This window comes from Anabas testudineus, chromosome 21 (genome assembly GCF_900324465.2).
Source record: "Anabas testudineus chromosome 21, fAnaTes1.2, whole genome shotgun sequence".
In the NCBI taxonomy this organism is placed as follows: Eukaryota; Metazoa; Chordata; class Actinopteri; order Anabantiformes; family Anabantidae; genus Anabas; species Anabas testudineus.
In genome coordinates this window covers 9,971,741-9,999,728 of record NC_046629.1, presented here as the reverse complement: position 1 = coordinate 9,999,728, position 27,988 = coordinate 9,971,741, and the positions used below count along the sequence as shown (strand labels likewise).

The following is a 27,988-nucleotide window of genomic DNA, read 5'->3' as shown; positions in this document are numbered from 1 at the left end:
GAAAAAGATCTCCACAGATTGTATCAAAGGTTTATTGGACCCACATATGAAATGTTACGTAATATAATAATTGCACCTGCAATAAATTATTATCTTTTTAACACACATACATGGCATGCTATTTATTGACACAGATAGATCCAGCTCTGCTTTTTTGAGTCCATAGTGAATTATATTGTACTGGTTGCAATGTGAATGTGTCAGCTCTCTGTTGTGACGTCCTATATCTTCTAAACGAGGCTATATTACATGTATATGCTACATAAATTACATACTGCACACGGGCAGATTAGTATTTGCCATTTATCCTCTCTCTCTCTCTCTGGTGGAGGCCTTAGACACAACCTGTCTTCTATTCATCATGCTACCCTTTCATCAATCCACAGAAAAATTAGGTCCAATTCATACCTGCACCAGGTTGGACACACATTCAGACCCACTTAAGATAAGAGGAGTTGGCAGAGGTGTGACTATTACAATCTTCACATCCTCCCCCTCCATTGTTTCATCTGACCAGTGTATTCAGGCCAAGGGGTGGAGTGAAACCCAACAGTTTAAATTTGTGGTCTCTAACCAATTATCTTCAGACTGAAAAAGCTACTTAGATAAGTAGGGAAACGTTTGGATCTGACAAATGAGAAGTCCAGATGCGAAGACTTAACTTCCAGATAACTTCACCTGGACGACTGAGAATCTTCACCGACATGTATCCCTTTTATTTTGGAGGCACCGCATCCAAACCGGAAATCTTTCGCTCACTTCCGTCTTAGTGCGTCTTTCGAAACAAAAGTTGCCTTTATTCTGTTCCCAGTATATAAACTATATTTAAATACAAATACCTGTTTGTTAACCATCACAATAAACTACTATTTATATCACTATTGCATAAAAGTTGGTTAAACCGTACAGTAAATCATTTCCAAATATGCATTTTTATGTTTACACGTAGTTATGAAATAAATTTGAATTGTTAAAACAAACAAACAAACAAAAAAAAAATACAGATAAAGGATAAATAACCAAAAATACAAATAAGACCACTTCTGCTTTTGTCAAGAATCATTTATTAAGTAAATTTGACTGTACAAGACATTTTACACAAAATCTCGTCAATATTTATTTAAAGAGCACTATATTTTACAAAACATCATCCGAGGTAAAATATATGCTGTGATAACACTTTAAAAGATGACTAGGAATGAAAACCTATAAAAGACTGGAGAAGTTGAGAGATGGAAAACAATATACTATAGATTATTAAGATTAAGAACCTGGTCGTTGGCAATGAAAATGTGATTGAGAACTTGTAAAAAAATAATAAATATCACTTGGTTTAGCCTATTCTTTACAAGTAAGAACAGAGCAAACAATTAACAACAACAACAACAATAATAATAACAACAACAATAATAATAATAACAATAACAACAACAACAACTGAAGAATAACCATATTGTAGTGTTTACAACATATTTAGACGCAAACTTCTTTGGACCACAAACCAGGGCTGGGTTAAGAACTGACATTGGCAACACCCTCTTAACTTCACACAGACACCCAAGAGGCCCTGGGGATGGGACCAGGTTCAATGCACATCTTATTTTTACTACCTGCTTGTTGCCAATATGTGACAGTTGATTAACTACTGGCCAACCCATTTAGATTCTGCTGATGAAGCTAAACTGCTTGTAGGAAACATTAAAATTTTAAAGTAATTGCTTAAAATCACTTGCATTCGTGAAAAAAATATGGTAGAGAGGGTGTTAGCAACTTCATTAAATTAATGCTAAAATTTGTGAAATGTAGTCTATAACTAAGACCGTTTGGCTAGTGTGACATTTTGCCAGAGATGGCGGTACATAATCTCAGTACTTGAGAATATGAACATACAAGTCTAGTCCAGGTTTGTTTGACATGTGCTTCACAACTATTCAGGTTTTAGCACGTGAAGTACCAAAAGTAAAAATACTTATTATGCAGAATGACATACAGTATATCAGTGGATTGAATTGAATTATTTGTACATTTCTGTGTAAACACTTCTGATGTAGCAGCAGGTAAGGATAGGCATATTTTAACTATTTATCAATTTTCAGGGGCTGACTATATATAATGTATTAGTTTTTGTTATTTCTAGCAATAATTTACATCTAGTAACTACTAACTACAGCTGCCAGATAAATGTAGCCAAGTAAATATTGTAGTTGAGGAAAGTATCTTAAATTCTAAACACTCAAGTAAAGTACAAGTACCTAAAAACTACTACTTGAGTAAATGTACTCAGTTACTTTCCACCATTGCATTTGACGCTGATGGGAAACTGTAGGCCTACTTTGATAAAACAGCAAAGTGAATCGGTTGAATTGGTTTGTACTGAGTAGACTATGTTAATGACGATTTAAAATAAGTGAAAAAGTGCTGTATATACGCACACCTTTGCATTTTTCGTCTAAGTTTCAGAGTAACTTCAGTCTTACCAGTTAGTCTCCGCCCCTGCCCTCAGTCTGTGTAGTTGACCAAAAACTTGTAAGATACGACTTGACTCTGGCTGCATATCTACCACAGTTCATCATAATCTAACAGCTTTCAAGGCCTGGATTTAAGAGGTATGGCTATTTCGGAGGTAGACATAATGGCTCTGAAGAAAATGTGCTAACATGTGGCAGTTTTAAGGAGTCTAATTGTCGTGCTTAAAATCTTCCCGCTATTTTGCAGCTTACTAGCTAGTTAGCTGCTAGCTGTTGTTGACTGCTAGCTTACTGGAAGAGGCCGCCTACCTTCAAGCTAGCTACACACACATTAGCCCATGAGGCTAGACTGATACACCTTCCTTTCTAGACAGTTGCTCTTGGTTCTTATTCAGTATCTGAAAAACAGAAGTAAGATTAGTCGTTTCGGATAAACCTAAGTTAGCGTTAGCTGGGTTGCTAACAGTGAAGCTGAGCAGACGCAGTGAAGTGGGAGCTGCCTGATCACCGTCCAACAAACACAGTACGTAGACATCCAGAGACGATAAGTTCTGCTTTTTAAGGCTTACTTCTCCGTTTAGTCGAGCGTTTTTCTCAGTGTATTGTCGCTACCGGAGTCGGTCTGTAGTGTTAGTTTCCCCCTAAATCTTGTGTCGTATTTATCGCCGCTGCTCTCGGAAGTCTTGCAGCGTTGTAAACCTTAGCCAGGATTTCCGGCTCCTTTCCATTTGCCCTATGCTGTTTTGTTTCCGTTTATTCTATTTCCGTTTTAAAAGTTTTCTACGTGCAGAGTTAAAGTGTAATTTAATAAAGATGAACTTGAGTTATGAGGAGCAGCGCGTTTTTACGATACTTTAACTATTGTTCAGCTTGCTGGGACCGGCGCTTGTGAAATGCTGTGCCTCGCCCCGCGGTGCTTTCGCTGGCTAAATCGTAGCAAACATGCTTCTCTGTGGGCTATCTTCAGCGGGGCGAAACGTGTAGCATTGAATATAAACCGCACTTTTATGTGTTTTCAAACATGTGTATATGTTGTGTGGTTATGTTTGGTGATTGTTTTTGGTAACTAATGGCCTACCACCTGGCCTTTAGACGCCAAAGCCTCGCCCTCGAGTTGGCTAACGTTAGCAGCCGGAGCAGTCAGTGAAGTGTCCCCTCTGCCAACGAGCTGTCCAGGCTCGAAGGCCTTAAACACACTCAATGTTTACCTCAGTATCATTAATCTGTTTATTGACATGTATTTATTTTTTTGACAAACAAGATTAAAAGGGTTTACATATAATATAGAGGATTTATTTTTTACATTTTGTGCAATACAAATCTGAAAAAGTGATGTTTTTGCATCAGAGGAGTGAATTTATGGAGGATTTGTGGATATACATTGTGTAAACTATTCAATATTTAGGAAAATTTATTTAAGTTAAAGCAAAAGAACGATTTTTGGTCTTATATTTAGGAACATTACAGTGAGAAATCTCACTGGATGTGTCTGTAATGTAGTGGCTTTGGCCTAATTGTTATTGCTTTTAGTTGAACTGATATCAAACATCAATTATTTAACTTGTTATTAATACTATAATTTAATTAAAAAAATATTGAACGCTACCATCTTTTATATGCTAAAGATAATATTCTAAATTATCTTTAAAATGTCAATTAATGAACTTGTAGTGTTTCCAACTTTTGATTGCAGTATAACAGGAGATAGAAAAAGCAAAATGTTAAATCATTTTATGATGTTGCTGAGTCAGATTAAAAGCAGACAGCATAGAAGAGGTTAATTCAACATAGGTTGAATCAATTATGATGAAAAATAACAAATAGCTTATTTTAGCTTGTTATATATGAAAATTTGCAAGTAATCTGGTTTTGGATTGTGTTATATTAGTTGCTTAATACTTAAACATAAAATTAACAGTGTAATTGTTGGTGTGTTTTACATTTTTGTCACAGTAAAGTCCATTTTTCAATTAATAATTTCATTATTTCTTTCAGCCTGGCTCTCAGCGGATAAGACAGAATGTCTAACAATGAACCAGAAGAGATGATAGAGATCGAGATTGATGAACAGGAGAAACAGGCATCCCTGGAGGAAGGGTAATTTCAATTATTGTAACTGCATAGTTCTCTGAACATTGCACCTACATGTTTACAGTTCTTAACTGTTTTTTCTTTTAACATAGGGTGGAGGAGCAAACGATCACAGCATCTGATTTGATTCAGCAAGACATCGACATCAATGAGCCTATTGGCAATTTGAAGAAGCTTTTGGAACCTCGCATCCAAATATCACTGGATTCATATGATATCTGCTTGCAGGACATTCAGGTAACAACTTGCATAAAAAGAGCAAGTTAACTTGTCTTCAGTATTTGATCATTTTATTGATTTGGCAAAATAACAAATGACTCAGGTTTGTAATGTGGGTCTAATAGTTGTCCCAATTGTAAACTACACTGCCTATCCAAAATAAAATAAAAAATAAAAAAAAGCAAATAGGTAAGAGACTCCCATTGGATAATTGCTGTATGGATGATTATTTTTCACCAACAAGTTATTTAACCCTAACTGATGCAGTGAGTAGCTTCTCATGTCTTAAACAACAATATCGGAAGACACATCTTGTGGTCGTGAAGTAGATGTTACTCTGTTTCCGAAGGGTCAAATTATTAGCATGCATCAAGCAAAGGAAACATCTAAGTGGCCTGCTACAACTACTAAAATTAGGTTAAGAGATGTCCAGTAGAAGAAGGTCATGAAGTCTGATGACTCCAGATTTACCCTGTTCCAGAGTGATGGGAGCATCATGGTAAGAGGAGAGGCGAATGAAGTGATGCACCCATCATCCCTAATGCCTACTGTATAAGCCTGTGGGGGCAGTGCTATGATCTGGGGTTGCTGCAGTTGGTCAGCTCTTGGTTCAGCAAGGTTCTGTGTCCAAAGAATGAGGTCAGCTGACTACCTGAATATACTGATTGGCCAGGTTATTCCATCAATGTCGTTTTTCTTCCTTGATGTCACAGGCATATTCCAAGATGACAATACCAGAATTCATCAGGCTCAAATTGTGAAAGAGTAGTTGAGCGAGCATGACACATCATGTTCACACATGGATTGGCCACCACAGAGACCTTAACCCCACTGAGAATCTTTGGGATGTGCTGGAGAAGACTTTGTGCAGTGATCTAACTCTCTCATCATCAATACAAGATCTCGGCAAAAAATGAATGCTACTGGACGGGAATAAATGTTGTGACATTGCAGAAGGGTATATCAAAATGCTGCTGTAATCAAAGCTAAAGGCGGTCCAACTATCTAATAAGTGTGTGACTTTTGTTGTTTTTTTTTTGGGGATGGGCAGTTTATGTTAAGTATTATTTCTTCATTTCTGATATCTGCTGTGTTGTTCTTTTTAGCTTCACCCTGACCACAGCCTCTTCGATCAGGGAGTAAAGACAGATGGCACAGTGCAGCTCAGCCTGCAGATTATCACCAAACCAGGTACAGAAATTCTGACACAATCCATATAGAGTAATATGTTTAATTTTTGTGTCTGAAAGCCTGATCATTTATGTGTTTAATCTTATCCAGGTGAGGAGAAGTTGAACATTTTGGAAATTGTGAAGCCAGTAGAAACAGTAGAAGTGGTGATAGATCCAGATGCAGCAGGAGAGGATGGCACACTGGTGGAGGAGGGACAACTCATTGCTGTGGAGAGATCTGCCCTTTCTGATGAGACATCGGAGCAGGTCACTCGCTGGGCGGCTGCGCTTGAAGGCTACCGGAAAGAGCAGGTCCGCCTCGGCATACCATATGGTGAGGAACAGTTTGAAAAGACAGAAAGACAGAAACTGTAGTAACTGTAGTGACAAACCAACATGGTTGTTATCTGACTATTCTATCTTTTTTTTATCTCTGTCAGACCCCATGCTCTGGACAGCTGACCAAGTGATCCACTGGGCTGTGTGGGTGATGAAGGAGTTTAACATTGATGAGATGGAAATAGGAAGCATTCACATCCCAGGTCGAGAGCTCTGTGCTTTCAGCCAGGAAGAGTTTCTTCAGAAAGTACCCAACGGAGAAATACTCTGGAGTCATCTGGAACTCCTACGTAAATGTAAGTCGGACAGAGATGTTAAATGTTTAAACAGCCAGTGCATTTATACATGCACTCAAGTAACCAGGTTGCAGTCAAGTTTCTAATTGAAGCGCATGTGCATAACAAAGGCTGCAGACCCTCACTGCTCTACTACTAGAAGTGTCTCTCTCCCACAGCGGTCCAAAAAAAAAAACCATGGTCGAGAAGTGATCTTTTTTGTCTCTTCACAGTTTAAATCTGTAAACAATGCTTCCAAAATCAGCCCAGGGCAAAGGAGAAATCAGAATACTCTTTTGCTGCATGTATACTAAGATTTACTATAACTTGAATGCATGTAAACTCGTTCCCCGATTGCCAAAGAAACCTGTTTTCTCTTAGTAACCTGGTGACTTGAGTCTGTGTGTGCCTGTTTTATGAGTATATTTAGAGGTCAACAGAAGGAATGTAAAGGCCAGAGTAACATCTTTCTCCTCCTGGAAGAGTCAAACTTGTGCTTTATGTAGAGTTTAACATTGTCCTTATGCATTTTTCAGATGTGTTGGCCAGTCAGGACCAGTCTGGAGGGGATGCCACTGTCACTATTGATCAGCGTAAGTATTTAACTAAAATATCAGACAAAGGTAGTAAATGGTCCCTGAGAAGAAAAACAAATAATTATAGTGCTTACTTAAAAAAAAATGCAGAAAGCATTAAGGTGCTCTTGAAGATATAAATACTGATGTTGGTGAGAACAAGAAAACATTAACTTAACAAGAAGTTAAGATCTGTTGAAAGCTTTTGTTTTCTCAGGCATATTAGTAATAAAAATAGACCAGTTTTATATTCACCAGTTGCAAGTGTTTTACTTAGCACTTTTTAACCTCATAGACACTCAGTTGTGAACAAGATTTGGGTTGTCATAATTTGCTCAGATTATTTTGTCACATATTTTGTGACATAGTGAACACTTTTATTGACACAAGGCAGAGAGCTGATTTTAAGAAATCTGTTCTTGCAAGTGGGTAGTGATGTGTAGATGAAGCTGGTGGAGTGTGGGGTTGTGTTGGACTGTGTTGACACTGTTGGTTTATTGCCTAAGAGCGACATCTCCTGGATTTCAAAAAGCATAGCGGGCAACTTGGATAAAGTGTGGAGAGAAACTGAACGAGGTTCATTCATTATGACACCTGGACACAAACTGAGTGATGAATGCTCCTGTTTACATAAGAGCTGATAATAATTTCACCCATCACTGCAAGTGGGACATGTAGTTGTCTATTTACAACATATTGGATAAACTGGGAACAAACTAGAGATTTGAGTCATATCCAACTGGTCATCTGACCATTGAAAGCTCTAACTTTTCCTTCTACGTCTCCAGCTGTGCAGATAATTCCAGCTCAAGTCAGCACGCCCACTGCAATTAAAGTATTGAAGCAGAGCCGTGGCCCCAGAACGCCACGTATTTCAGGAGGAGAAGAGCGCAGCTCACCTGGCAACCGCACAGGTAGTAAATACTACTTACAAGGAGGCTGTGTGTTGTTTGTGTGTGAGCAGCCTACATGCTTCTTCTGATGCATTATTCTGATAGCTGCAGAGCATAAGTGGACAGGGTTTTATGGTCCAAGTATTTCATTTTGTCAAAGGCAACAACCTTACAGTAATATTGCTTTGCACAGCAATTGGTCAGAGGTGTACAGATGTAAAAATGGGTAGAGATCAACAATATTTTGATTTGTTTATTGTATTGTATAGTGAACAAGTGAAATGTGAGATTCTGCCGATTTTCTTATGTGACTCTAAACTAAATTTTTTGGGGGGTTTAGACTGATACTGATACAGAACAAACAATTTGAACATGTCTTGTTGCAGCCTTACTCAAAAATGTTTAATTTTACATTTGTGTTGTGATATACTGTAGTTGTTATTTACTAAAAGTAAAATATTTTATTCAATGTACTTATGTCATTTTACACCGCTTTTCTTCTTTGTCAGGTAACAATGGTCAGATCCAGTTGTGGCAGTTCCTTTTGGAGCTGTTGACAGATAAGGATGCAAGAGACTGCATCTCCTGGGTTGGTGAAGAGGGAGAATTCAAACTCAACCAGCCTGAACTGGTTGCACAGAAATGGGGCCAACGCAAAAACAAACCGACAATGAACTACGAGAAACTCAGCAGAGCCCTCAGGTTTGTTTCTGTTATTTTAGTAGTTTTAAGAAACTACTGGCTTAGTATTCCCACAACCTTTAACAGGAAAAAAGAAACTGATAACAGATGGATGGATAGCGTAGTATTGCACTTCTGTGAAACTGGAGACAGATGAATACTTTTAGTTACAGCATACACTATTTAAAATGAAATGAAATGTTTTCTTGTAGATTCAATTCAATTCAATTCAATTTTATTTGTAGAGCGCTTTTTACAATTGACATTGTCACAAAGCAGCTTTACACAACCAAAGAACAGTACATGAACAGTGTATGTGTATGAGTCATAATAATGTGATTGTAGATAAACAAAAGTTATCTCTACATTCAGTACCACTCTCCAAAATACTGTGTCTTTGAGGTCTAAAGTGTTGAATGCCCAATTTTGCATGTCTCCATGTATCACCCCTGATGCAATATGAGAAGTTGTTCTGTTTGGTTCACTTGACAATATGCTCCGATTAATTTTTGTTAACCATGTGCTGATTTTCACGTTCTCGTTCTCAGGTATTACTACGATGGCGACATGATCAGCAAGGTGCAAGGGAAGCGCTTTGTCTACAAGTTTGTGTGTGACCTGAGGACTCTGATTGGCTACAGTGCTGCTGAGCTCAACAACCTGGTGACAGAGTGTGAACAGAAGAAACTGGCTCGAATGCAGATGCACGGCCTCGGTCAGCCCATCACTACAGTGACCTTGGCAACCACAGCACTAGAGAAGGACAGTTGAAGGAGATCTTTTATATATATATATAGCAGCTCTCTCCAGCTGCCACAGGCCAAGTCAGCTGAGTCTCCAATGCTGACCAGAAATCAAATCAACTTTCTTCATTGACAAAGCTGTGTTCATTAGACACAGAAATGCAAGTCTGATCCCTGATCAGTATGAATTTACAACTTTGTTATTGTCTTTACAGTTTGATTTACATTAGACTGAGGCAGGTGAAAAGTTTGTTTTTTCCTATTGGCTACAATGCCCCCTTATCCTGAGCATAAGCAGTATTCAAGATAAGGGGGCGATTGTTTGGCCGAGAAATGCTTTTGTGCATGTGACCGAATGCTTGAATGTGTGACTGAAAAACCCAGTTATGAGCATTGTGTAATGTGTTTTTTGTCTGTAGTTTAGAATCGTTTCCATTGTATATACCGGTACTTCATGTTTTTGATACCCACAAGGGCAAGTGTATTTTCATATTTTCCATTTATAGAGGATCTGTTTTGTATTTTATTTAGTGTTTATTCCCTAAAAATTGTAGGACCCTTTTGTCCACTAGGGGGAATAAAGTGGAAGCATTTTTCTTAACGTCTGTGATCTGGTTTATAAGGTTGCATTAAACATAGCTGCGAACTGAAAACAACATACAGCCAGAAAGTTACATTCAAAACTTTATTCATGGTATAGTGAGTGTAGAAAGCTTTGTTTTACTCTTAAGCAAATGGATCATTTAATCACACATAGAGGACGGTGGCCAAATCAATGAGAGGAAAAAAAAAAAGCATCTTTTGTATCACTTCAAAGACGCCCAGAGTGAGCATCAATACAAATTTTAACATTCACCTGATTAAGAGCTTCAGTTAGTGTTTCTGTACACATGTGGATATAATGTGTAGAGGTGATATGTGTTGTATTTCTATGGTATAAATGCACAATATGCATGTCACATTCATGTTTACTGGAGGTGGCATTAATAACTTAATTAATGGAGGGAGATGTGTGTCTATGCTGATGTGAGGTGTCATCATCCCAGTGTGGATGGCTCTTCTATTCAGAGACTGACACAGGATATGTAAAGGAACATGACAAACAGAAGCACTGTACATGTATAAACATGAAATGTAGAAAAATAGAACATGTAGATTGTGAAATTTCGTGAAGGAATGTGTGTTGAGAGAAGATGGGACCGTCTACAAAATGGCTCTGATCGTTGTAGGCCCAACAAGTCCTGTCTGTTTATCAAATACTTACACTGACTGCGCTGTACAATATTGCTGACAAAGCTAGAGAGAGGATAAACATGAGAAGTGCCAGAAGAGACTCAAAAACACAAAACAAGGCTAAAAAAAAAAACAGAGATGGAGCTTGATAATGAAACCGGGTTATTGAGAGCCAGACCTCCATCTTCCAAATATTTACAATCAAGACACAATGGAATGATACATCTGGAATGAAACACTTTAGGAAAACCTCCTTTCTAACATTTGTCCTTCATATCGTCTAAGAAAAACCCAATGTGCAGCGACAGCGTGAATTGGCATCGGGGACTTCACAGCAATAATATTTGGTAATAATAGACTTCCAAAATGACAGAGTGCATAGAACGCAAACAAGTAACACAATCGTCTTCCTTTCAAATACTATTACACTTCATACTGTATATTACATATAGAGCATTTTGCCCATGCAGCTAACACAACAGTGAAGCATGGAGATGAGCATAAAGAGCCAAAATTCAGTTAAAGCAAGTCTGTGTGACAACATAGCAGACCAGATTCTGAATAGTCTTTTTCTTCTTCATATCACAAGATCACAAAGAAGACACTAGAAATGTACAATCCTGCTAAAATATCTAGTAAGAGGACCACTTCCAAGGACCTCAACACACAATATACTGTATCTGTCATCATTATTGCCATGCACTACATATACTTACAGCTAATCTCTGTCTTAATATATTACACATAAAAAAAAAAAAATCAGAAAACAAAACATTCAGTATTTTTCAACTTTTACATGTTTTGATTAAGTATATTTTTCTGTATTTTTTTTTAATTCATTTTTTGAAAAACAAACCTGAAACACTTGGGCTTTAATCGTGCAAAGAGGCGCTCCAAGAGCTCCTCTTCCCACTACCAGCTCTAAGAGCCGTCATGTCATGAAACACAGCACAGCTGTCATCTGAGAGCAGGGGAGCAGGGCTGTAGAGGACAGTTTGAAGAAAATGTCTGGTCAAAGTAGTCTCAGCTGTGATCACCATGTAGTGACTTAGTCAACAGTTGTAGGTTTTTCAGTATAAACACTACGACAACTCTGTTGTGATTGGCTGAAATGAGCAGGTGAAACAGGATACCATTGTCTGACCAATTGCAGATGAATGTAAGCACTAGTGTTGCTCTGTACAACATGGGATCTGGGATTAAGAAGGCTTTGTTCCATATCAGTTTTCTTTGACCCAATCCCCTCACTGGTATTTTTTTTATAAGTTTTACTAACTTTCGAACAAAAACTAATCGGCCATCATGCCTTCCCTTCCCCTCAAAAGGGGGAGTAGTTGAAGGTGTATGCAAAAAAATCTGAATGGAACAGGCCTTACAAGTGGGAGTGTGTGGGTGGGGAGCGATGTTAATGAGAAGTTCTTTAGTTCTGCATCTGTTCGAAGAATTTGTAGGTGGGATTTTCATAGCCATTCTGCTGCATCTTGGCCAGATGACGCTCCTCTGGTGTCACTGCTGCATCCACCTACCAACACAGATAAATGAGGTCAGTAAAACAAAACCATTTTAAACGTAGACAATGTATAATTTGACGCCACACCTCTTTTTTCAGCCCATGTTTTACCTCGATTACACCATGATGGATGGAAGTATATTGTTTCTTCCTCAGCATCACCAGAGTAATGACAATGACTGTTGCTATGACAACCCCTCCAACCATTAGTCCAATAATGGCACCTTTATTGGATCCCACGTCCTCAGCGAAAAACACCTGTCAGACAAAATCAAAAACTATTTATGTGCACAGAGCACCTGCTACTGTAGGACTAACAAAAACAACATAATCAACTGTTGTGTTAGAATCAAATGGATCTCATACCAGTTTTTGATGGTAAACTTCATAACCAGCATTCTGCCTCTCTTCAGTCTCCATTCGCACTTCTGGCATCTGTTCTGGCTTCAGCGCTGATACTGAAAAGAAGCAGACGCAACAAAGCATGATATGATATGATTTGATAACATACATGAATATTTAGTAGTGAAATAGCAATTTTCTGTATTATTCAGACTTTGATCACCAAACATCAATTAAAATAATGTTTGATCTCAAATACATAAAAACAAAAGTTTTAGGAAGAGTATATTTGTAACACACACTGTATATTTTGGTATGATATATTAAATGTATAACTTTGTTTACAAGAGCATTTTAGGATCTATGATAGATTCTGGTAGATGTTAAAGTTCTCTTTGTGTAGAAATTAAGTTATTGAACCATTACTCACCAGGTCGTGTAGGCAGTCCTCTATCTGGAATTGGACGAGCATCAACAGGCTCAACTGCAACAAATTCATAAAGAAAATAAGAAAGAGGACAAAATGCTGACTCAAGTCTCTTTTTCCTCTAATCTAAGCTGCATCTGTATGCGTTTGTTGGCTACCATGGTTCTCTGTGTTGGGCTGGTTGAAGCTCTCAGGGTGGATGAAACCGAATCCATCCAGGCCAGAATCCATAGGAGCCGAGCTGTAGGCCTGATCAGGCATCAGAGCATCGTTACCGTAACTCACTCTGCCATCCACCTGCAAACACAGAGCAGTTAGTAGTTAGTACACGTTTCAGTGCAACATGTTCATTCAGAAATACAGTGGTTACTACTACTACCCCTAACCCTAACCCTTCAGACATAACCATGGCAAACTAGAGGCGGGAGTTTCAATGTGCTGAGTGAGAGTGAGGTCCAAGGCACCCAAGCCTATGTATTTCTACTAAATGTAATTATTAGTTTGGGGCTGCTGTGGTTCAGGAGGTAGTTGACAACCAATTACAGGATTAGTGGTTTGAATACCAGCTCCTCCTGTCACACGTCGAAGTGTCCTTGGGCAAGATACTGAACCCCATGTTGCCCTTCTTACTGTGTTCTTCCTGCATTCAATCCACCATCCCCCTGTCTGCATCTAGACTTCTTCCGTGTTGACTTTGTCTTGTATAATACAGAAGACCAGAGTTGATTCTATTTATGTATGTGAGACAGAGAGTGCAGTTTATGCAGGACAGACTCCACGCATGTGGGTGGGTGCAGCTTGACTCACCCGGCTATCGCTCTGCAGGGAAGAGACTTGCTGAGACAGCTCCGCCTGAACTCTTTGCACTATAAGTGCTGGGGAAAAAAAAGCAGTAAGTGAGTGTAAGTGATGCTAGGTGAAGTCCATACATTGTCCTGTTTAGTGAAGACGAACTGTAGAGATGCTGCATTATCAGCAGGTCATTTATCACTGGACTCCCTGTAAAATCCTCTTCAGCCTCACTCAGCACTGCAGGAGGTCTGTATACTACCACAGTATATTTAAGGTGGTTTAATGATGTTGGCTTTCTTAATAATGAGCAGCTAAATTTGAGACATTTGATTGAGCAATGAGCTTGATTAAAACAACAATGTAAACAACACATTTATAAGCAGAAATTGTGTTGCTCTGAAAACAGAATGACATGAACTAACAAAGTGTTTGACATTTTGGAAAATATGCTTATTTGTGTTCTTGATGATAGTTAGATGAGATGATTAATACCACTTTTGCATCTATTACATGTGAAATTACAGCTATGATATAAAAGCTTATTTTTCAAAATTTTAGATGTCACTGTTTTGAAACTGTAGCTAAAATCTGAACATGGAAATCAATGGTTATTTATAGTCATTAGTGTGTGTCTGATGAGTTTTTAATAATAAATGTATTATAATTTAAAAAGCATCAAAGGGAAAATAATAAGGCACTGTACCTCAACATTTTTATCTGTTAAAAGGAGTCCCACACATCAAGAACATTAAGAAGTATTAAAGCAGCACTTACCAACTTGGTTTTGGATTTCATTAGCCACACTGGGTACTTTGTAGAGCAGACCCAGTGACTGATTCATTCTCTCATCAATCACACGAAGATGGGTCAAAACCTAATGTTCAAAAGAAAGTTTTTGTACTTACTTGCTAGTGTTCATAATTCATTTTTCTATAGTTGTGCATAATCAAACTGCAGTTTCACAAAGAGGTTACCAGTACAATCATTCTCTTCACACTTAAGGTTTAGTGCAGGTTTTGACTGGTGTGTGAGTACCTGAGGTCGGATTTGTGCAGCCTTCTTGGGATCCACTGTGTGGACATGTTCGTAATGTTTCAGCGTGTGCTGCCTGTCCTTCTGCTCTGCACGGACGTACTTCTTTAGCAGGCTCAACACCTGACGAGACTGGTGATGGCAGTGTTCAGTGTTATTAGTGTATTATATAAAGATGTCTGATAGGTTCTAGTTTAATACACACTTAATTATAGTTTTTGCAAAAAGAGTAGTTTGACTAGAAATGAACAAAGAAAACAGTTGTTACCTGTTTTCTATAAAATGTATAATTAAATAAATTATTTTCACTGCACACGCCCTTGACTTTATATAACATCTCTTTATTCTCTTTACTGAAAAGTGTAGTTGTGTTTGTGGATGTGTATGTATGTGTGTGTGTGTGTGTGTACCCGTGGGGGGTTGGCCTGCAGTGCACTCAGATAATTTTCCAAAGCCAGGCGTCGGCGGCTGTTGAGTAGAGCTTCTACCCGGGCCATGTGGGTTTCCACCAGCTGCTGCCTCTCCCCTGCTGCCTCCTGCTCCAGAGCCTCCACCTTCTCCTGGAAGTGCTGCAAATAAGGTACATTTTACATGTTAGAGGTGGGACAAATATGTGCTTTAAATATATACAGTACTATCCAAATAGTTTAGGCACTACACCGGTTTCATTCTGCAATATGATTCATAACACCAAATCAAATCAAATGTACAGCTAAAGTCATAAAAAACCGTCTTCAGTAAAAGTAGAAACAAGTCCTGTGACTAATGGTATGTGGTCTAACAGACCTGTGATCTCAACGTGATCAAGTTACCTTCCCATCAGTCAAATATGTTGAAAGACTTGGCATAGTTAACTGAGGATAACCGGTGTTGGTTTAAAGGGAAGGAGTGGTCATACCAAATCCTGATTAGTTTTTTCCAGTTTGTGTGAAATTGCTTCTGTTTTGCTTTAATTTTAAGGCAACTTTGACCAAGATTACGGAACTCAAATATATATCCAAACACCTTCAGTTTTTACAAACAGTCACATGAAACATACGCAAATATAGCATTCTCGTCTATCATACCTGAATGACAGCTTTTTTGTCAGCACGTGGAAGGTTCTTGGCCTGTCTCTCAGCCTCTTCCCATTCCCTCATTACCTAAACATAAAGAGTGTTAAGTCAAGGACAAGCTACTTAATCCCTACAATTTCATGATTTGTAACCATCAGATCAGACGCTTGGACACATGCCAGATGTACATGTTTAGAAGTTAAAAGCATGTACCTGAGACATCTTCTCACGGTGTTTGGCCTCCAGGCTTTCCTTGGCCTTCTGGAAGTCAGTGTGTTCACTGTCATCCCCAGGAGATTCAAGGTACCGATCCACAGCATCTGGGGGGCTGGGTGCCATGGTGGGCACTGGAAAAGAAAAAAAGATAAACAAATGACGTACGGAGCAGCCGAGGATATGCGGGCAGAGTCACTTAAAATATATAAATACACGTTAAAATGTTGCTTGACAAGCAAATACAGAAAAACACTGATCCTAGTGAGTCTGAAACACACAGTGCATTCCACAGAGTCAAATTCACAAGATGTCAGTTCAGACAATAGTCATCATAGAGATTTAAAAGACAATGAACACACAACAAGTTCAACAAGTGTGTTAATAACAAATGACAGATTGGGTACACACAGAGAGTTCTAATATATACATAAATAATGGTAGAAAAGACACACAGGTGATAATAAGAGTGTGATACTGTAAGTGTCCCAGAATAAGTGTGTTTGTATATTCATCTGTTTCTTTGTTTAACGTGGGAATCAGGAGATAAGATGAAAAGTGCCTATTCAGGATCCGGGCAGATCGTGTACTGCTGAAAAGTGTTGCGCTTCACTGAGTAGAAGAAGAAAATCAACCTCTAATTGCATTTACACACATATATACACGCACGCTCTGGCTACCAACATATGTAGCTTGTTAAGACATGTTGATGAAATGTTTTCAGACCTGCCTGCTCAGTCAGAGCACCACACACACACACACACACACACAAACACACTGCCTTCCAATTACACACTACAGTTAATAGCATGCAAATACACATTACTGAAACGCATGCAGATGCACGCTGACATTGAAGGTTCAGTATTTACACGGCTTCTTCCACATGCTGTAAGAAACAACAGTTAGTGTTACTGGTTAGAAAATGAAGAGTCATTAAAAGATGGCTTTAAATGAGAGTGAAGGATAGAGTGTCATGGCCACTTTCAATCAGGGACACTCACTTAATATGCAGCAGATTCTATTATTTTTTCTTTGACTACAATGTTTTATTATGAGACAATCTATGTAAAATGGTTGATCCTGATGCTTTTTAAAGGATACAGCTGATGTTGTTCTATATTTATGTTTTCATCAATAATTTGCAATAAAAGAGGAAGACCAAAAAAAAAAGAACTGACTAAGCCTCAATGATGCCCACTGTTGCAATGCATGGGGTTTGGGGATTTTGTAATTATGATGCAAATGGGTATGGTACTTTATTTATATAAGACAATACCACGTACACCATTCTGGGTGCTGCAAACACATACTAGAGAGACAACTGTACATCAATCAATGCCTAAAAATAGTCTTAGTATTAGTATTAATAATTTGAATAGTTTTTTTTTTTTTTTGGCAGTGCTTGCCAATTTTTTTGCCTAAGGTTAGATGAGAAGACTGATAACACCCTTGCTGCAACTGGTTACCTTAACTTAGCACGAATAATGAAAACAGGCTCTCTGTTTATCTTCAGTCCTTGTGATAACCTAACCGGCCTGCTGGTGGCAGTTTTATTTTAGTTGAAACAGATACAAGAGCTGTATCTTCTTACCGAACTCTTCGCAAGAAAGCAGATAAGCAATTTTCAGAATAGATTATTTTTTTAAATAGGGAATAATGTAGAAACAAACACAAACAAAAATATGTTATTTCTGGGAGATGTCATGGTTTTCATGGTTAAAGGTTTTGCCTTTAATCTTGTTGAGATGATAATCCTGTAATACTGAACACAAGACTAAAGGATGACCAACCAAATCCACTTGTCAGTTCTCTGACTGTGTAAGAGGCATCAGACACTCAGGACAGGCAGAAGAAGAGAAAGTGAATGAGACATAGACAATCTGCAGCAGCCTGAGGACAGGAATCAGGCTCGTGGTGTGGACACTTCAGGGTTCTAAAGGTTCCGGTCCTGGGACTTACACGAGCTGCTACAGACAGCTAGGCAGTACTCCTCCGACTCAAAGTTATTCCTGTTGCCACCACAGCCCCCAAATAAGAAGGGAGCACAGCGGCCCTTCTCAGGCACGAAGAACCAACGCTCCAGCATGTCATGACACGGGCCTGACTCAGCACGAGCCCAACACACAGCTGAGATATGTACACACAGGCAAACGCATATTATATATAACAATAAAAATGAAAGCAATTTCATGGAAAAAAAAATGTCATCAACAAACAACACTTAGGGAAACAGATTAAACGCAACCACTGATTGAAAATTTAAAAAAAAAAAGGCAGCATTCACTTCACTTCTTACCTCGTACAACTTCTTCGACTGACTCTGTGGTGGTAGTCGTGGTGGTAGTCATGGCAACATTAACATTGCGCTCGTCGCTATCTCGTTCATCAGTCATATCATCGTCTTCTTCCTCCTCCTCCCTATCATCTTCATCTCCATCTCCATTCTCATCTCCTTCGAAGGTGTCTGCCTGCTCATCCTCATCTTCATCATCCTCAGTGGTGGCAGGCTCAGTGTCTGCCGGACGTGACATGCTGTAAAGAAAGCGACTGGTTCAGTCTTTGTATAACCAAATGTCTGTGGCTGAACATTTGCACTTGTTAATACCTGTTATCAGAGTATTCTGCTTCAGCTCCACCCCACCAAACATCCGACTCTTCCCCTTCTAGATCTGTGCTGTCGGACTCTCGCTCTGCCTCCGTCGGACAGCAGACAAACTCCACCCCTCGGAAACGGTCAATGCCACATGGCAACAGCATCCCATAGTCATGAAGGTTCATAGAGCGGTCTCCACAGGACTGATTAATAATAACAAGAACATTATCATAACTACAGCACCTGAATGTATAAACAACATTAAAAAAAGAAACTACAATAAATCCATTTAGTCCTTCTGAGTGCTTATTGTGCTAAACCCTGATGATGGAAACTGTAGAATCACTTTGATGCACAGATTATTAATTATAATAGAGACGTGATAGACAGTTGTGTTTGTGGGTGACTGCACAGTGATGAACAACCCAGGAAGGAACAAGGATAAAAGAAACAAATCAGTACAAAGGGGCAGAGTGGGTTGACAACAGACATGAGTTGGGGGAGAAAGAAATTAAGGACTGCTGAATCATTCAGTGAGATTCCACAGAACACTAGATTGAAAAGGAAGAAGAAGAAATAAAACTACTGGCAAATATAACAATACTTGGGGCATAACATGCAGTATGAGGTTCATATAGTTGAATGAAATGCTGCCTTATTCTCACCTCTTTGGCTACAGTGTGCCAGTGCAGGTGGCTCTCACACTGGTCCATACGCTCCTGGTGTAGGAACTTACACTTGTCAGGAACGAGCAGAGCATCACTCACAAATTCCCCAACTGCAACATAAACACGTTTTGGTATGCTGCAAGTAACTGGTGCATTAAAATATGGCTTTATCATTTTAGCTGCTTACCCAGGCAGCGGTATGGCACTACAATGTGTGTGTGACTGCGACACTGCTTGCGGCCTTTCTTGCACCAGTTCTGGATGCTGACAGGCTGGTTGGCCTCCACAACATTTGTGATCTGCAACTCTTGGTACACCTGGTGAAATGTGAGAGATTTTTATGTTCTTCTTCTCATATCACTATTTGCCTTCTCCTGCCTGTGTCTTCTTGTTTGCTGTCTCTCTGTCTCTACAGTGCTGTCTCACTCTGTATAAATACCTCTTGGCAGTACTGCAGGATTCCCTCCTTGGTTCCAATGCAGCTCTTGGTGCCAGAGGGGTCAGACTCCCATTTGCCACTCTGCACATTGATGTGCATGTTTAGCTTCCCACAAAACATGGCCACCTGGGGCTCAGTTAGCAAACCCATAGAGTCATCCACAGGAACCTGGACAGACAAGGAGAAAAGAGCTTAAGAACAAAGTATGCCTTAACCATACTGTACATGAATCCTGATGCATCTTATGTACAGTGTAGGTTTAGAGGATTTGTACTTTATTCCCCTCAGTTTATTCTGCTTCCGTTGACATACAATCAACTGTAATACTGGGATTAGTGGATAATGGCTTTTTTACTACTGTACAATGTCACTATACATGTATGTTTCTATATAACAAAATACATTAAATTGCTACTGGTTTAAGCAAGGCAAGTTCCATTCCTCTGAGCCCATAAGCCAGAGGGTTAAGCATTACAGTACCAGGTCATCACATTTGCCCTTTTGTTTGCCTGTTTTATAAGCTTTTATTCATTTCTCCTTTAGAGAAAGTGCACTGATTACCATATAACCTATTATAGTTTAGAGTAGAAAAACATATTACACCAAATACTAATAAAATAGTTCGAATAAACTAGTTATGGATTCATCAGCTCTTCGTACAGTATTTCCTTCCACAGGATTCTCGTAAACAATTGGAGGAAGTCTCTTTTTCTTGGCAAACATCTGACAGATAAAAATGCTGATCCTGATTGCTGATAATACCTTAGCCGCCGAGCCATCTGCTGCCAGTCTTTAAACTAACTAATTCTGGTTTGATGCCATTTGTCTTTGAAGACTGCATAACATCAGCTTCCTGTGAGTCAAGGTGGGATATGTTTCTCCCTGCTAAAATGACTTTTCTTCCCCTCACATCATCTGTTCACTGCATAATGTTATCCATTATTTATTAAAATGTGCAGTTCTGCTGTTTTATGCTCCTTGGCACATCCATCTTGCTCATTCTGTTTAAACCAAAACACTAAAACAAACAAACTGCAACCGTAAGCAGTACATGCACCAACACCCAGATGAACAAAGATAGTGTATAGGATACTACAAAATATAAAAGATAATGTGGTCTAAAGATTATGTGAGAAGGTAATTCAAGGCATAGCTATATAAAGCCATGTGGGACCACTATATAATTCCTGTGCTTATTAGTCTACAATTACACTGTGATAACAAGTCTGACCTGGTCTTACATCAAAGAAAAGTCTCAAACACTCCTGGGTGACTGTAGAGGAGTGTTGCAGCAGATCTTAACACTGTACGAAGGTTATCAAATCTAGGTACTGGTAGTGCAAGGCTTGTGTGACTATCATGACTCAGCCTGTAGCAGAAAAAACAGGAACAGAAATGAAACACAATACAATAGATGAATTAGAGCGAGTTCAATTTGGCAACGAAATAAATTTCCCCAGACTTATTTACACGACAGTGAACTGAACTGAACTGAACTGACACTCCTGATTACTTCATAAATATTAGAACAGAATATAAACTATAAGATACTGTATAGCAGTTTGATCATATGGCATCTACCACGCAAGGTAGAAATATAGCAGTACAGCTACAGTACAGCAATAGTATAAAAAACACAGCAAATAAAATACTGAACACTATGAATTTCACCTAAACAATGCAGCTATAGTAGACAGATGATGGCATTAAGAAAATACATGACATCAAACAGCATATCCTGCATAAGTTGTTGTGTTGAGACACTTTTGGCTGCAACACACATCATACATAATAATATTCTCCTTAAATAGCTGACATGCCAATAACAGCACTTTACATCATATGAGTTGCATATTAACCAATGCAGGCCCTGATCGATTTCCAGCTGGTCCTGAGCTGGTCCAGCACAGCAGCAAGCTGCAGGCGCCATCTTGCTTATGTCAAACTAAAAAAAAAAAAAAAAAGGCTGCATCCTTTTTTCCATTCTTCTCAGCAATATCACCACCCTGCAGCTGCATCACTGCTGGATCAAGAGGGCCAGATCGACGCTGCAGCAACACCAAACAACTGAAAAACAATGTCTGCATCGGATGGCATCGGGAATTTAGACCAAACCTGAATTCCCCACGTTGTATTTGTATTATTACAGTGTCTGTTCCGTCTGGTTAACAAGACCAAGTGGCTGAACAAGCATATGACATTTTGTTAGCACACAGCAGTTGGCATGTCAATCCGTGTAATGTTCTGGAAAAAGAGAGCTAGCATCAGGGCTAGCTCTGTGGTACCACCTCACAGCAACAGTCAGCTGACTTATCTCAGCTCTACAGCTAATAATAACAAGATAGCAGTCTACTTTAACAAACAAAAACAACAACAAACAAACAAAAACATGTCCAACATGGCAGGGCTGAGCTGTCAATCACTGACATCTAACGGCAGGCCACGGTAGCATAGCTGCTATTATTTGCTAATTCCACGCAGTTAGTTAATCTGTGTACATTATAAACTTAAAAACATCCATAAAATTCCTACAAATATAACTTGTGAACTATTTGGGGAAATTATTATTCCGCTAAAAACGACGTGTGGGCCTCGGGTACATCCAGCAGCAGCTAATAGTGTTATCTAAAACAGCACACACAGCATTAAAGCGCACTGTTAGCATCAGCTGCTGGGTGTAATGCGCAGTTTTCCTGCTCCGGTACCCGGTGCTGTTACAGGCCGCCGGTGATGGACGGAGCCGGGGAACCGAGCTGACGGTGCCGACCGACTGACAGCCTCCCAGCAGGCTGGGCTTTCTCCGTTAGTGCTCACCTCGGATGAAAGCGTCAAGGTCGCCACCAGTAACAGCAGAAACGCCGTGTGCTGTCCCATTCCGTCCTCCCAGTGTCCTGCACCTCCGTTACGATCACGATTCTCCCGTTATCGCAGATATATATATATATATATATATATATGTGTGTGTGTGTGTGTGTGTGTTTATTTTTGATAAAAGCGCAGGCGGCTTCGTGCGTCGACACGGTGGCAGCTGAGCTGTTCCGATCCCGCTGATCCCTCCCTGTTTAGCTCCGGATGGTGACGGTGAGAGGCTGGGATGTGTTGGGATAGGATGGGGGCGGGGAGCAGCTCTCACCCTGTGTGTGTGTGTGTGTGTGTGTGTGTGTGTGTGTGTGTGTGTGCACTTTCATTTCAAGCTAATTATACTGTGTATGGTATTTAAATTAACATTCTTTAATGGGGGGGCACATCTGGGTAATTAGCTCAAAGTACTCACACTCAAATTCAATGATACACATTCATTTTTTTAGTAGTGTTTTTTTTTTTTTTACTAGTAATGTGCTTTAAAAATATATTCACTGTAATTTTATAAACAAAATACTTTAAGGGCTGGGCAGAGCCTGGAGGAGCAGGCAGAATACAACTGAATGGAGGTGACCAAAATGTTGCATAGGCCGCTTTAAAATGCGGTAACAATATTATAATAAATAAATAAAACAATAAATTAAAACAACAATAAACCGCAGACATGACCTGTCTGTCTGCAAGTGAATTAATGATAATTTTGTTTTTAATGGTGATTTATTACAGACTCAGATGGGGTTAGTTCTTCTGGGTCTGAAGGTACCACATTTTTAAAGCCCAATTGTCAGCAGATAACCTACCACCTTTTAACTCTGACAGGGGGGGGGGCATCAGCCACAGTTTGTGGGGCCTATTCCACCCCTGGTCACTTCTCTATGCGCACCCCTGTATTAAACATTTGGCCAGCCTAGTAAATCCCAGTAATATGTCTCAAGGTACTCATTATGGGATAATGAAAATAATGAGTCTTCTTAGTTTTATGATCCGTGTGTAGGGCTCATACAGGTCCTTGCTGCACTCAAAGTCCCGATTTGATCATTGCAGCCTGTGTTGTGCAATCGAGGGAGGATTTATCTGTGGTTCTCCCGCGGACGGAAATGACTCTATAAGACAATCAGTTTATGTGAAGCGCTTTCAGAGCACAACTACGGAAGCTCCAGACACGCTGTCCTGGCCGCTGGACTTTAACCAGCTTCACATTGTCTTGATGAGAGTCGCTGAAGACTGACCCAGCTTCTCCTGTCACTTGGCGGATCTTGACATTTTAGTCCAAACCAAGCGGATTTGTGAAATAATGCGTTTAGAAGCTGTTATAACGATATAGCAGCTCATTTCTCGAGGTGGACTACATCAGATCTCTATACTGATCACCCGCAGACATGAAGTCATTTCTGCCTGTGTTAATGGTGTTGATGGTCTCAGGTAAGATCTCACTGTAAATACTTACATAGCTACTGATGACAAATCTTACACAAATTATACTATTGTTTCAGATTTTGCTGCAGACTTGATTATTGTTTCCATGCTTTGCCCGTGGACACGTCTATTCAGACTTTTACTTCCCTTCAGAAACTTTGCGTCCCCCCTAATCATCCTCTTTCCGATTTCAAGTGCGTCAATTGAGGGACATTCAGTGGTAACTTTGATTTACCTGCAGACACAGAAACACTGGAAATCTTTCAATTCACCATAATGTTTTCTTTAAAAGCTAAATGAAAGTGAAGTTATTAGAGTAGCACAAACAGTATTACTATTTAAATTTACTCAACCCCTTTACTTGTTATGGAATTAAAATTCCAACAGGAAAACAATGTCAAAATATTATTTTTTTTAATGCCACTGAAAATTAGACTTAGTTTACATACGTGCATTCTTTGCATGGTCACAGTAATAAATACCTTTCCTCTTACGGTTGTTTGAGAAAACAAAACAAAGAGTTTGCACTTTCTAACTAGGAGTGGCTTTTCAATTGTGTTTGAACAAGAGGGAATAAAAGAAAGGGTGAGAGTTACTGGGTCATTCTGCACGGTATGTAGTAGAAATAGGAGAATTTAACATGATATGGTTTACATTTGTTAATATTTGGTACTTTGACAGTTATGTACACAACTAGTATAAAGAAAGACTAGACGACAAACCATAGGTTTTTAGTTTTATAATTTAAATGTTTAAAATATCTTTAAACAAGATGTTAATTCTGATGTAAACACAGTGAAGAGGCTACTGTAAAAGTCATTTGTAAATAAATAATACTGTTAATAAAAAAAACTAACACATGCATCAAAAGTAAAGTCAGAAGCAGAGACTGGGGTCACTGAATCTGTCAAAATAAGTTTCTGCCAAAGCACAATCAGCATGTTAGAGGATGTCTTGGCATTGCTCCACTGAGACCAAATTTATTGCAGTTTAAAGAAAGTTTAAAACGTGCATGAGAGCAACTTGTTTTGTGTATTTACTGGTCATTTTTAAGTGTTATTTATTTTTCCAACATCCCATTCTTGGACACTCTTAAGTAACTGGAAGCAAGATTTTGTACTTACTCTAGTAGAAACGTGACTCCAGCAGGAGCAACTGTAAAACCTTTATGACATTTTTCAGATTGACCCAATCAGCCAATGTCAGTCCATTGGTGATGGTGTTGGGCCGTATTGTTGGCCCATCTGTGGTATTTCAGACAATTCAGCATGTTGAATCTGCCATGGTCACCGGCAGTGAGAGAGACCACTCTGAATGGCTCTTTAATCAGTTCACAAAAAGAAAAAAACAAGTGATCAAAGACAGCAAACAAAAAAATCAAGAAGGAGCACATGGAAGCGTTTCCTCATTTTTCTTTATCATCTCATCTGAATGATTCAGTACAAGAATATTCTCACGACATAGCAGGTGTTTTGAAAATGTTTTTTTATTCGCAGTCCTGAGTCTTCGCTTTCCATAGTTAAATGATGAATACAAACTACCACCACCTGCTGGTATGGAGAGTTATTTCTTCTCACACAGATTTAGAACATACATACTTGTTGGCCGTTGGCTCTAGTTTTTGCTGTGTGTTAAAGTGCTGCTTTTTGGCCAAGACAAAGGGGATGTGTAGCGAAGCAACAATCAGCCTTCATCACACCTAGTTCTCTGATGTTGGTTTGTTTTGTCAGTGCTAAGTTTACCAAGCCTAAATGGGTATGCATTACATCTGTTAATAACAAATATTTTGAAGATGCTCTGAAAACTGGACTGATCTCTAGTTACCGTTTCAATTCCAGGTGATCGTGACGTGACTATCAACAGCACCATAGAAGACAGCGTCCTTCTGCCATGTCCCTGCAAAAACAGAAATCCGGACATGGAGTTTAGGTGGCAAATGGAGTCACCAAGGCAGGCTAAGGTGTACCTTACCACTTCAGGCTTCAATGACTCATATAAGAACAGGGCCAAGATATTTCTGACTGAGGACAAGTATAATTGCTCCCTTCTCCTAACCAACGTCACAGCAGAAGACCAGGGGAAATACAGATGCAGCTTTTCCGAAGAAGACACATACACTATGTCCTTCATTCATCTAAATGTTTCTGGTGAGTTATTCATTTATTTGTTATGCACACTTGCAGTATTCGATCTTACAGTCATTAATTTACAGCCAAATTCTTAACAACTTTAACTCTCTCCAGCCCAGTACAATGTTTGTAGGTCCCCTGCCCACCATGTGAACGATATTGTAAAGGAATTCCAGTGTGATGTAGAAGGACGCTACAGAGACACTGAGGTTCAGTGGTATTTGGATGGACATGTTCTTACAAAATCACCCACAACTAAAATAACCTTCACAAGCACCCTGAACATTTCTACTGGCCTCTACAGTTTCAAGAGCACAATCAAACTCAGTGGGACATCAGAACCTACTTGTGAAGTCCAGGCCAAAGGCATATCAACTCGTGTTAGTAACAACTGCATGGGGAAAGATTGGTAACTATATCTTTATTTTTAAATATTGTCATAATACTAGCTGTTAAGACAATAATAGTAATACTTTTTTAAAAATGAAAGTAGTTTAGAATAAAAAAAAAGGATCCTTTTTGTCACAGTTTTTTTTCACATTTTTTCTTTGTTATTCACAGATAAAAGGAAGATGGATGAAAAACCCAAATGTTTCAAGATATACTTCAAAGTCATCCCCATTGTTTTGGTGATTGGAGTTTCCCTGATTTTGCTGTGCCGTTGGAAACTCTCTCAGTAAGTTTTACAAGTCATGTGTTCAAAGCCAAAGCTTCATTAAAACTTAATTTTTTTACACTCTCATTGGGTCTTACTGGTTGAACCGGAGTTGCACAATACTTAAATAAAGTAACTGTCAGTTTCACTCTCGACATTCTTTCTTTCATTTGTCATTGTCTTAGGGGAATTTTTTTTCCATATCTTTTGTCTCTTCTATAGGGGATCAACAAGAATAGAAAAAGTGGATACTAATCACTCATGATACTGAACCCCAATGTGCAAGCACTTTCTACCAAATGGTGATGATTCATTAATGTGGCACCATGCCTACACAGAAACTGTTTACAGACAAGTTTCATCCTGTTTTCCTGTCATGAAATGTCATGAAATTGGTATTTGTGGAGGGGTGTCTATTTTGTGAGCCTTTATGGCAGGTGTTTAAATTCTTTTCTTCTTGTTCAGTGATTATATGGGAGAGTGCTGAAACAGTTACACATCAGCAACAAATAAAGCACAAACATACAGTATACTGTAGATACCAACAAACATAAAATACATGACACATTTGTAAACATCCTTTATTACATAATGATAGATCTGAGCCATTCAATATTTTTGATGTATCTTGGTTTATACACAAACATCATTTGCATGTGAAGAAGTTACTAATACAGAGATATTTACTGTGTGTGATTTTCTGAAATTATTCTTTATTGATACGCAATTTTATAATTTGTAATGACTGATCATTTTTACTACAGTGTAAAGGTTATATTTACCCTTACTGGTCACTTTATAGGTAAAACCTATTTACATAAATGAGGCGGTCAAGATTAGATACACGCTTCAGTAGTAATCCATAACCCAATAGGACCTATAACATAATTAACATATAGCAGATGGTGTTCTGCTACATGGTTTCAACAAAAACTGTGAAATTGCAATCTTATAAAAGTAAAATTCAAGGTAGTGTACCTAGTAATGTGGCCAATGAGTGTAACACATTGTTATTACTATGCATTGTTCATTTGTAAATACATTGTGTGTAATGTATATATTTAAGATGTAGAAGATGTATGCAGTTAAGTATGACCCTCTGTCATAATTTCCTTGTAAAGGAACATGGACAAAAAGGTATTGCCAGTGTGATTTTGTGGTGT

The 27,988-nt window shown here is 38.9% G+C and overlaps 3 protein-coding genes across 5 annotated transcripts; 2 read left to right on the top strand and 1 right to left on the bottom strand.

Moving 5' to 3' along the window:
- The first annotated feature begins 1,104 nt into the window (after positions 1 to 1,104).
- Positions 1,105 to 10,250, top strand: gabpa (GA binding protein transcription factor subunit alpha). Its single transcript, XM_026376649.1, has 10 exons — positions 1,105 to 2,606; positions 4,464 to 4,565; positions 4,652 to 4,796; positions 5,885 to 5,969; positions 6,060 to 6,284; positions 6,391 to 6,585; positions 7,101 to 7,157; positions 7,928 to 8,053; positions 8,542 to 8,734; positions 9,262 to 10,250. The coding sequence occupies exons 2-10, from the start codon at positions 4,489 to 4,491 to the stop codon at positions 9,482 to 9,484; spliced, it is 1,326 nt and encodes a 441-aa protein (XP_026232434.1). The 5' UTR covers positions 1,105 to 2,606; positions 4,464 to 4,488; the 3' UTR covers positions 9,485 to 10,250.
- appb (amyloid beta (A4) precursor protein b) lies at positions 10,128 to 22,725 on the bottom strand. Of its 2 annotated transcripts, XM_026376646.1 has the most exons (18): positions 22,578 to 22,725; positions 19,764 to 19,931; positions 19,512 to 19,641; positions 19,322 to 19,434; positions 18,669 to 18,859; positions 18,360 to 18,595; positions 18,023 to 18,190; positions 16,061 to 16,194; positions 15,860 to 15,934; positions 15,203 to 15,361; positions 14,796 to 14,924; positions 14,535 to 14,634; positions 13,776 to 13,843; positions 13,127 to 13,265; positions 12,972 to 13,025; positions 12,566 to 12,657; positions 12,311 to 12,457; positions 10,128 to 12,211 (listed from the first exon to the last, which is right to left on the bottom strand). In XM_026376646.1, the coding sequence occupies exons 1-18, from the start codon at positions 22,635 to 22,637 to the stop codon at positions 12,110 to 12,112; spliced, it is 2,265 nt and encodes a 754-aa protein (XP_026232431.1). In that variant the 5' UTR covers positions 22,638 to 22,725; the 3' UTR covers positions 10,128 to 12,109. The 2 variants fall into 2 exon arrangements, with proteins under 2 accessions (XP_026232431.1, XP_026232432.1); XM_026376647.1 differs by lacking the exon at positions 18,023 to 18,190 and having other exon boundaries at positions 22,578 to 22,637.
- Positions 22,726 to 23,745: 1,020 nt separating this feature from the next.
- si:dkey-192g7.3 (butyrophilin subfamily 3 member A2) lies at positions 23,746 to 27,988 on the top strand. Of its 2 annotated transcripts, XR_003299817.1 has the most exons (5): positions 23,746 to 24,047; positions 25,880 to 26,188; positions 26,285 to 26,579; positions 26,732 to 26,846; positions 27,048 to 27,988. XR_003299817.1 is itself a non-coding variant. In XM_026376650.1 (4 exons), coding segments are annotated over exons 1-4 (648 nt in total). In that variant the 5' UTR covers positions 23,746 to 24,004; the 3' UTR covers positions 26,733 to 27,988. The 2 variants fall into 2 exon arrangements, 1 of the variants encoding a protein (XP_026232435.1); XM_026376650.1 differs by having other exon boundaries at positions 26,732 to 27,988.

Coding starts and splice junctions, on each gene's coding strand:
- si:dkey-192g7.3 (XM_026376650.1), top strand. CDS start 24,005: ATGAAGTCATTTCTGCCTGTGTTAATGGTGTTGATGGTCTCAG. Junction 24,048..25,879: donor AATGGTGTTGATGGTCTCAG/GTAAGATCTCAC, acceptor TTTCAATTCCAG/GTGATCGTGACGTGACTATC. Junction 26,189..26,284: donor CATTCATCTAAATGTTTCTG/GTGAGTTATTCA, acceptor AACTCTCTCCAG/CCCAGTACAATGTTTGTAGG.
- appb (XM_026376646.1), bottom strand. CDS start 22,637: ATGGGACAGCACACGGCGTTTCTGCTGTTACTGGTGGCGACCTTGACG. Junction 14,635..14,795: donor CTGCACAAATCCGACCTCAG/GTACTCACACAC, acceptor TTTGAACATTAG/GTTTTGACCCATCTTCGTGT. Junction 13,844..14,534: donor TGAAATCCAAAACCAAGTTG/GTAAGTGCTGCT, acceptor TTTTTTCCCCAG/CACTTATAGTGCAAAGAGTT.
- gabpa (XM_026376649.1), top strand. CDS start 4,489: ATGTCTAACAATGAACCAGAAGAGATGATAGAGATCGAGATTGATGAA. Junction 6,285..6,390: donor CCGCCTCGGCATACCATATG/GTGAGGAACAGT, acceptor TATCTCTGTCAG/ACCCCATGCTCTGGACAGCT. Junction 6,586..7,100: donor TCTGGAACTCCTACGTAAAT/GTAAGTCGGACA, acceptor TGCATTTTTCAG/ATGTGTTGGCCAGTCAGGAC.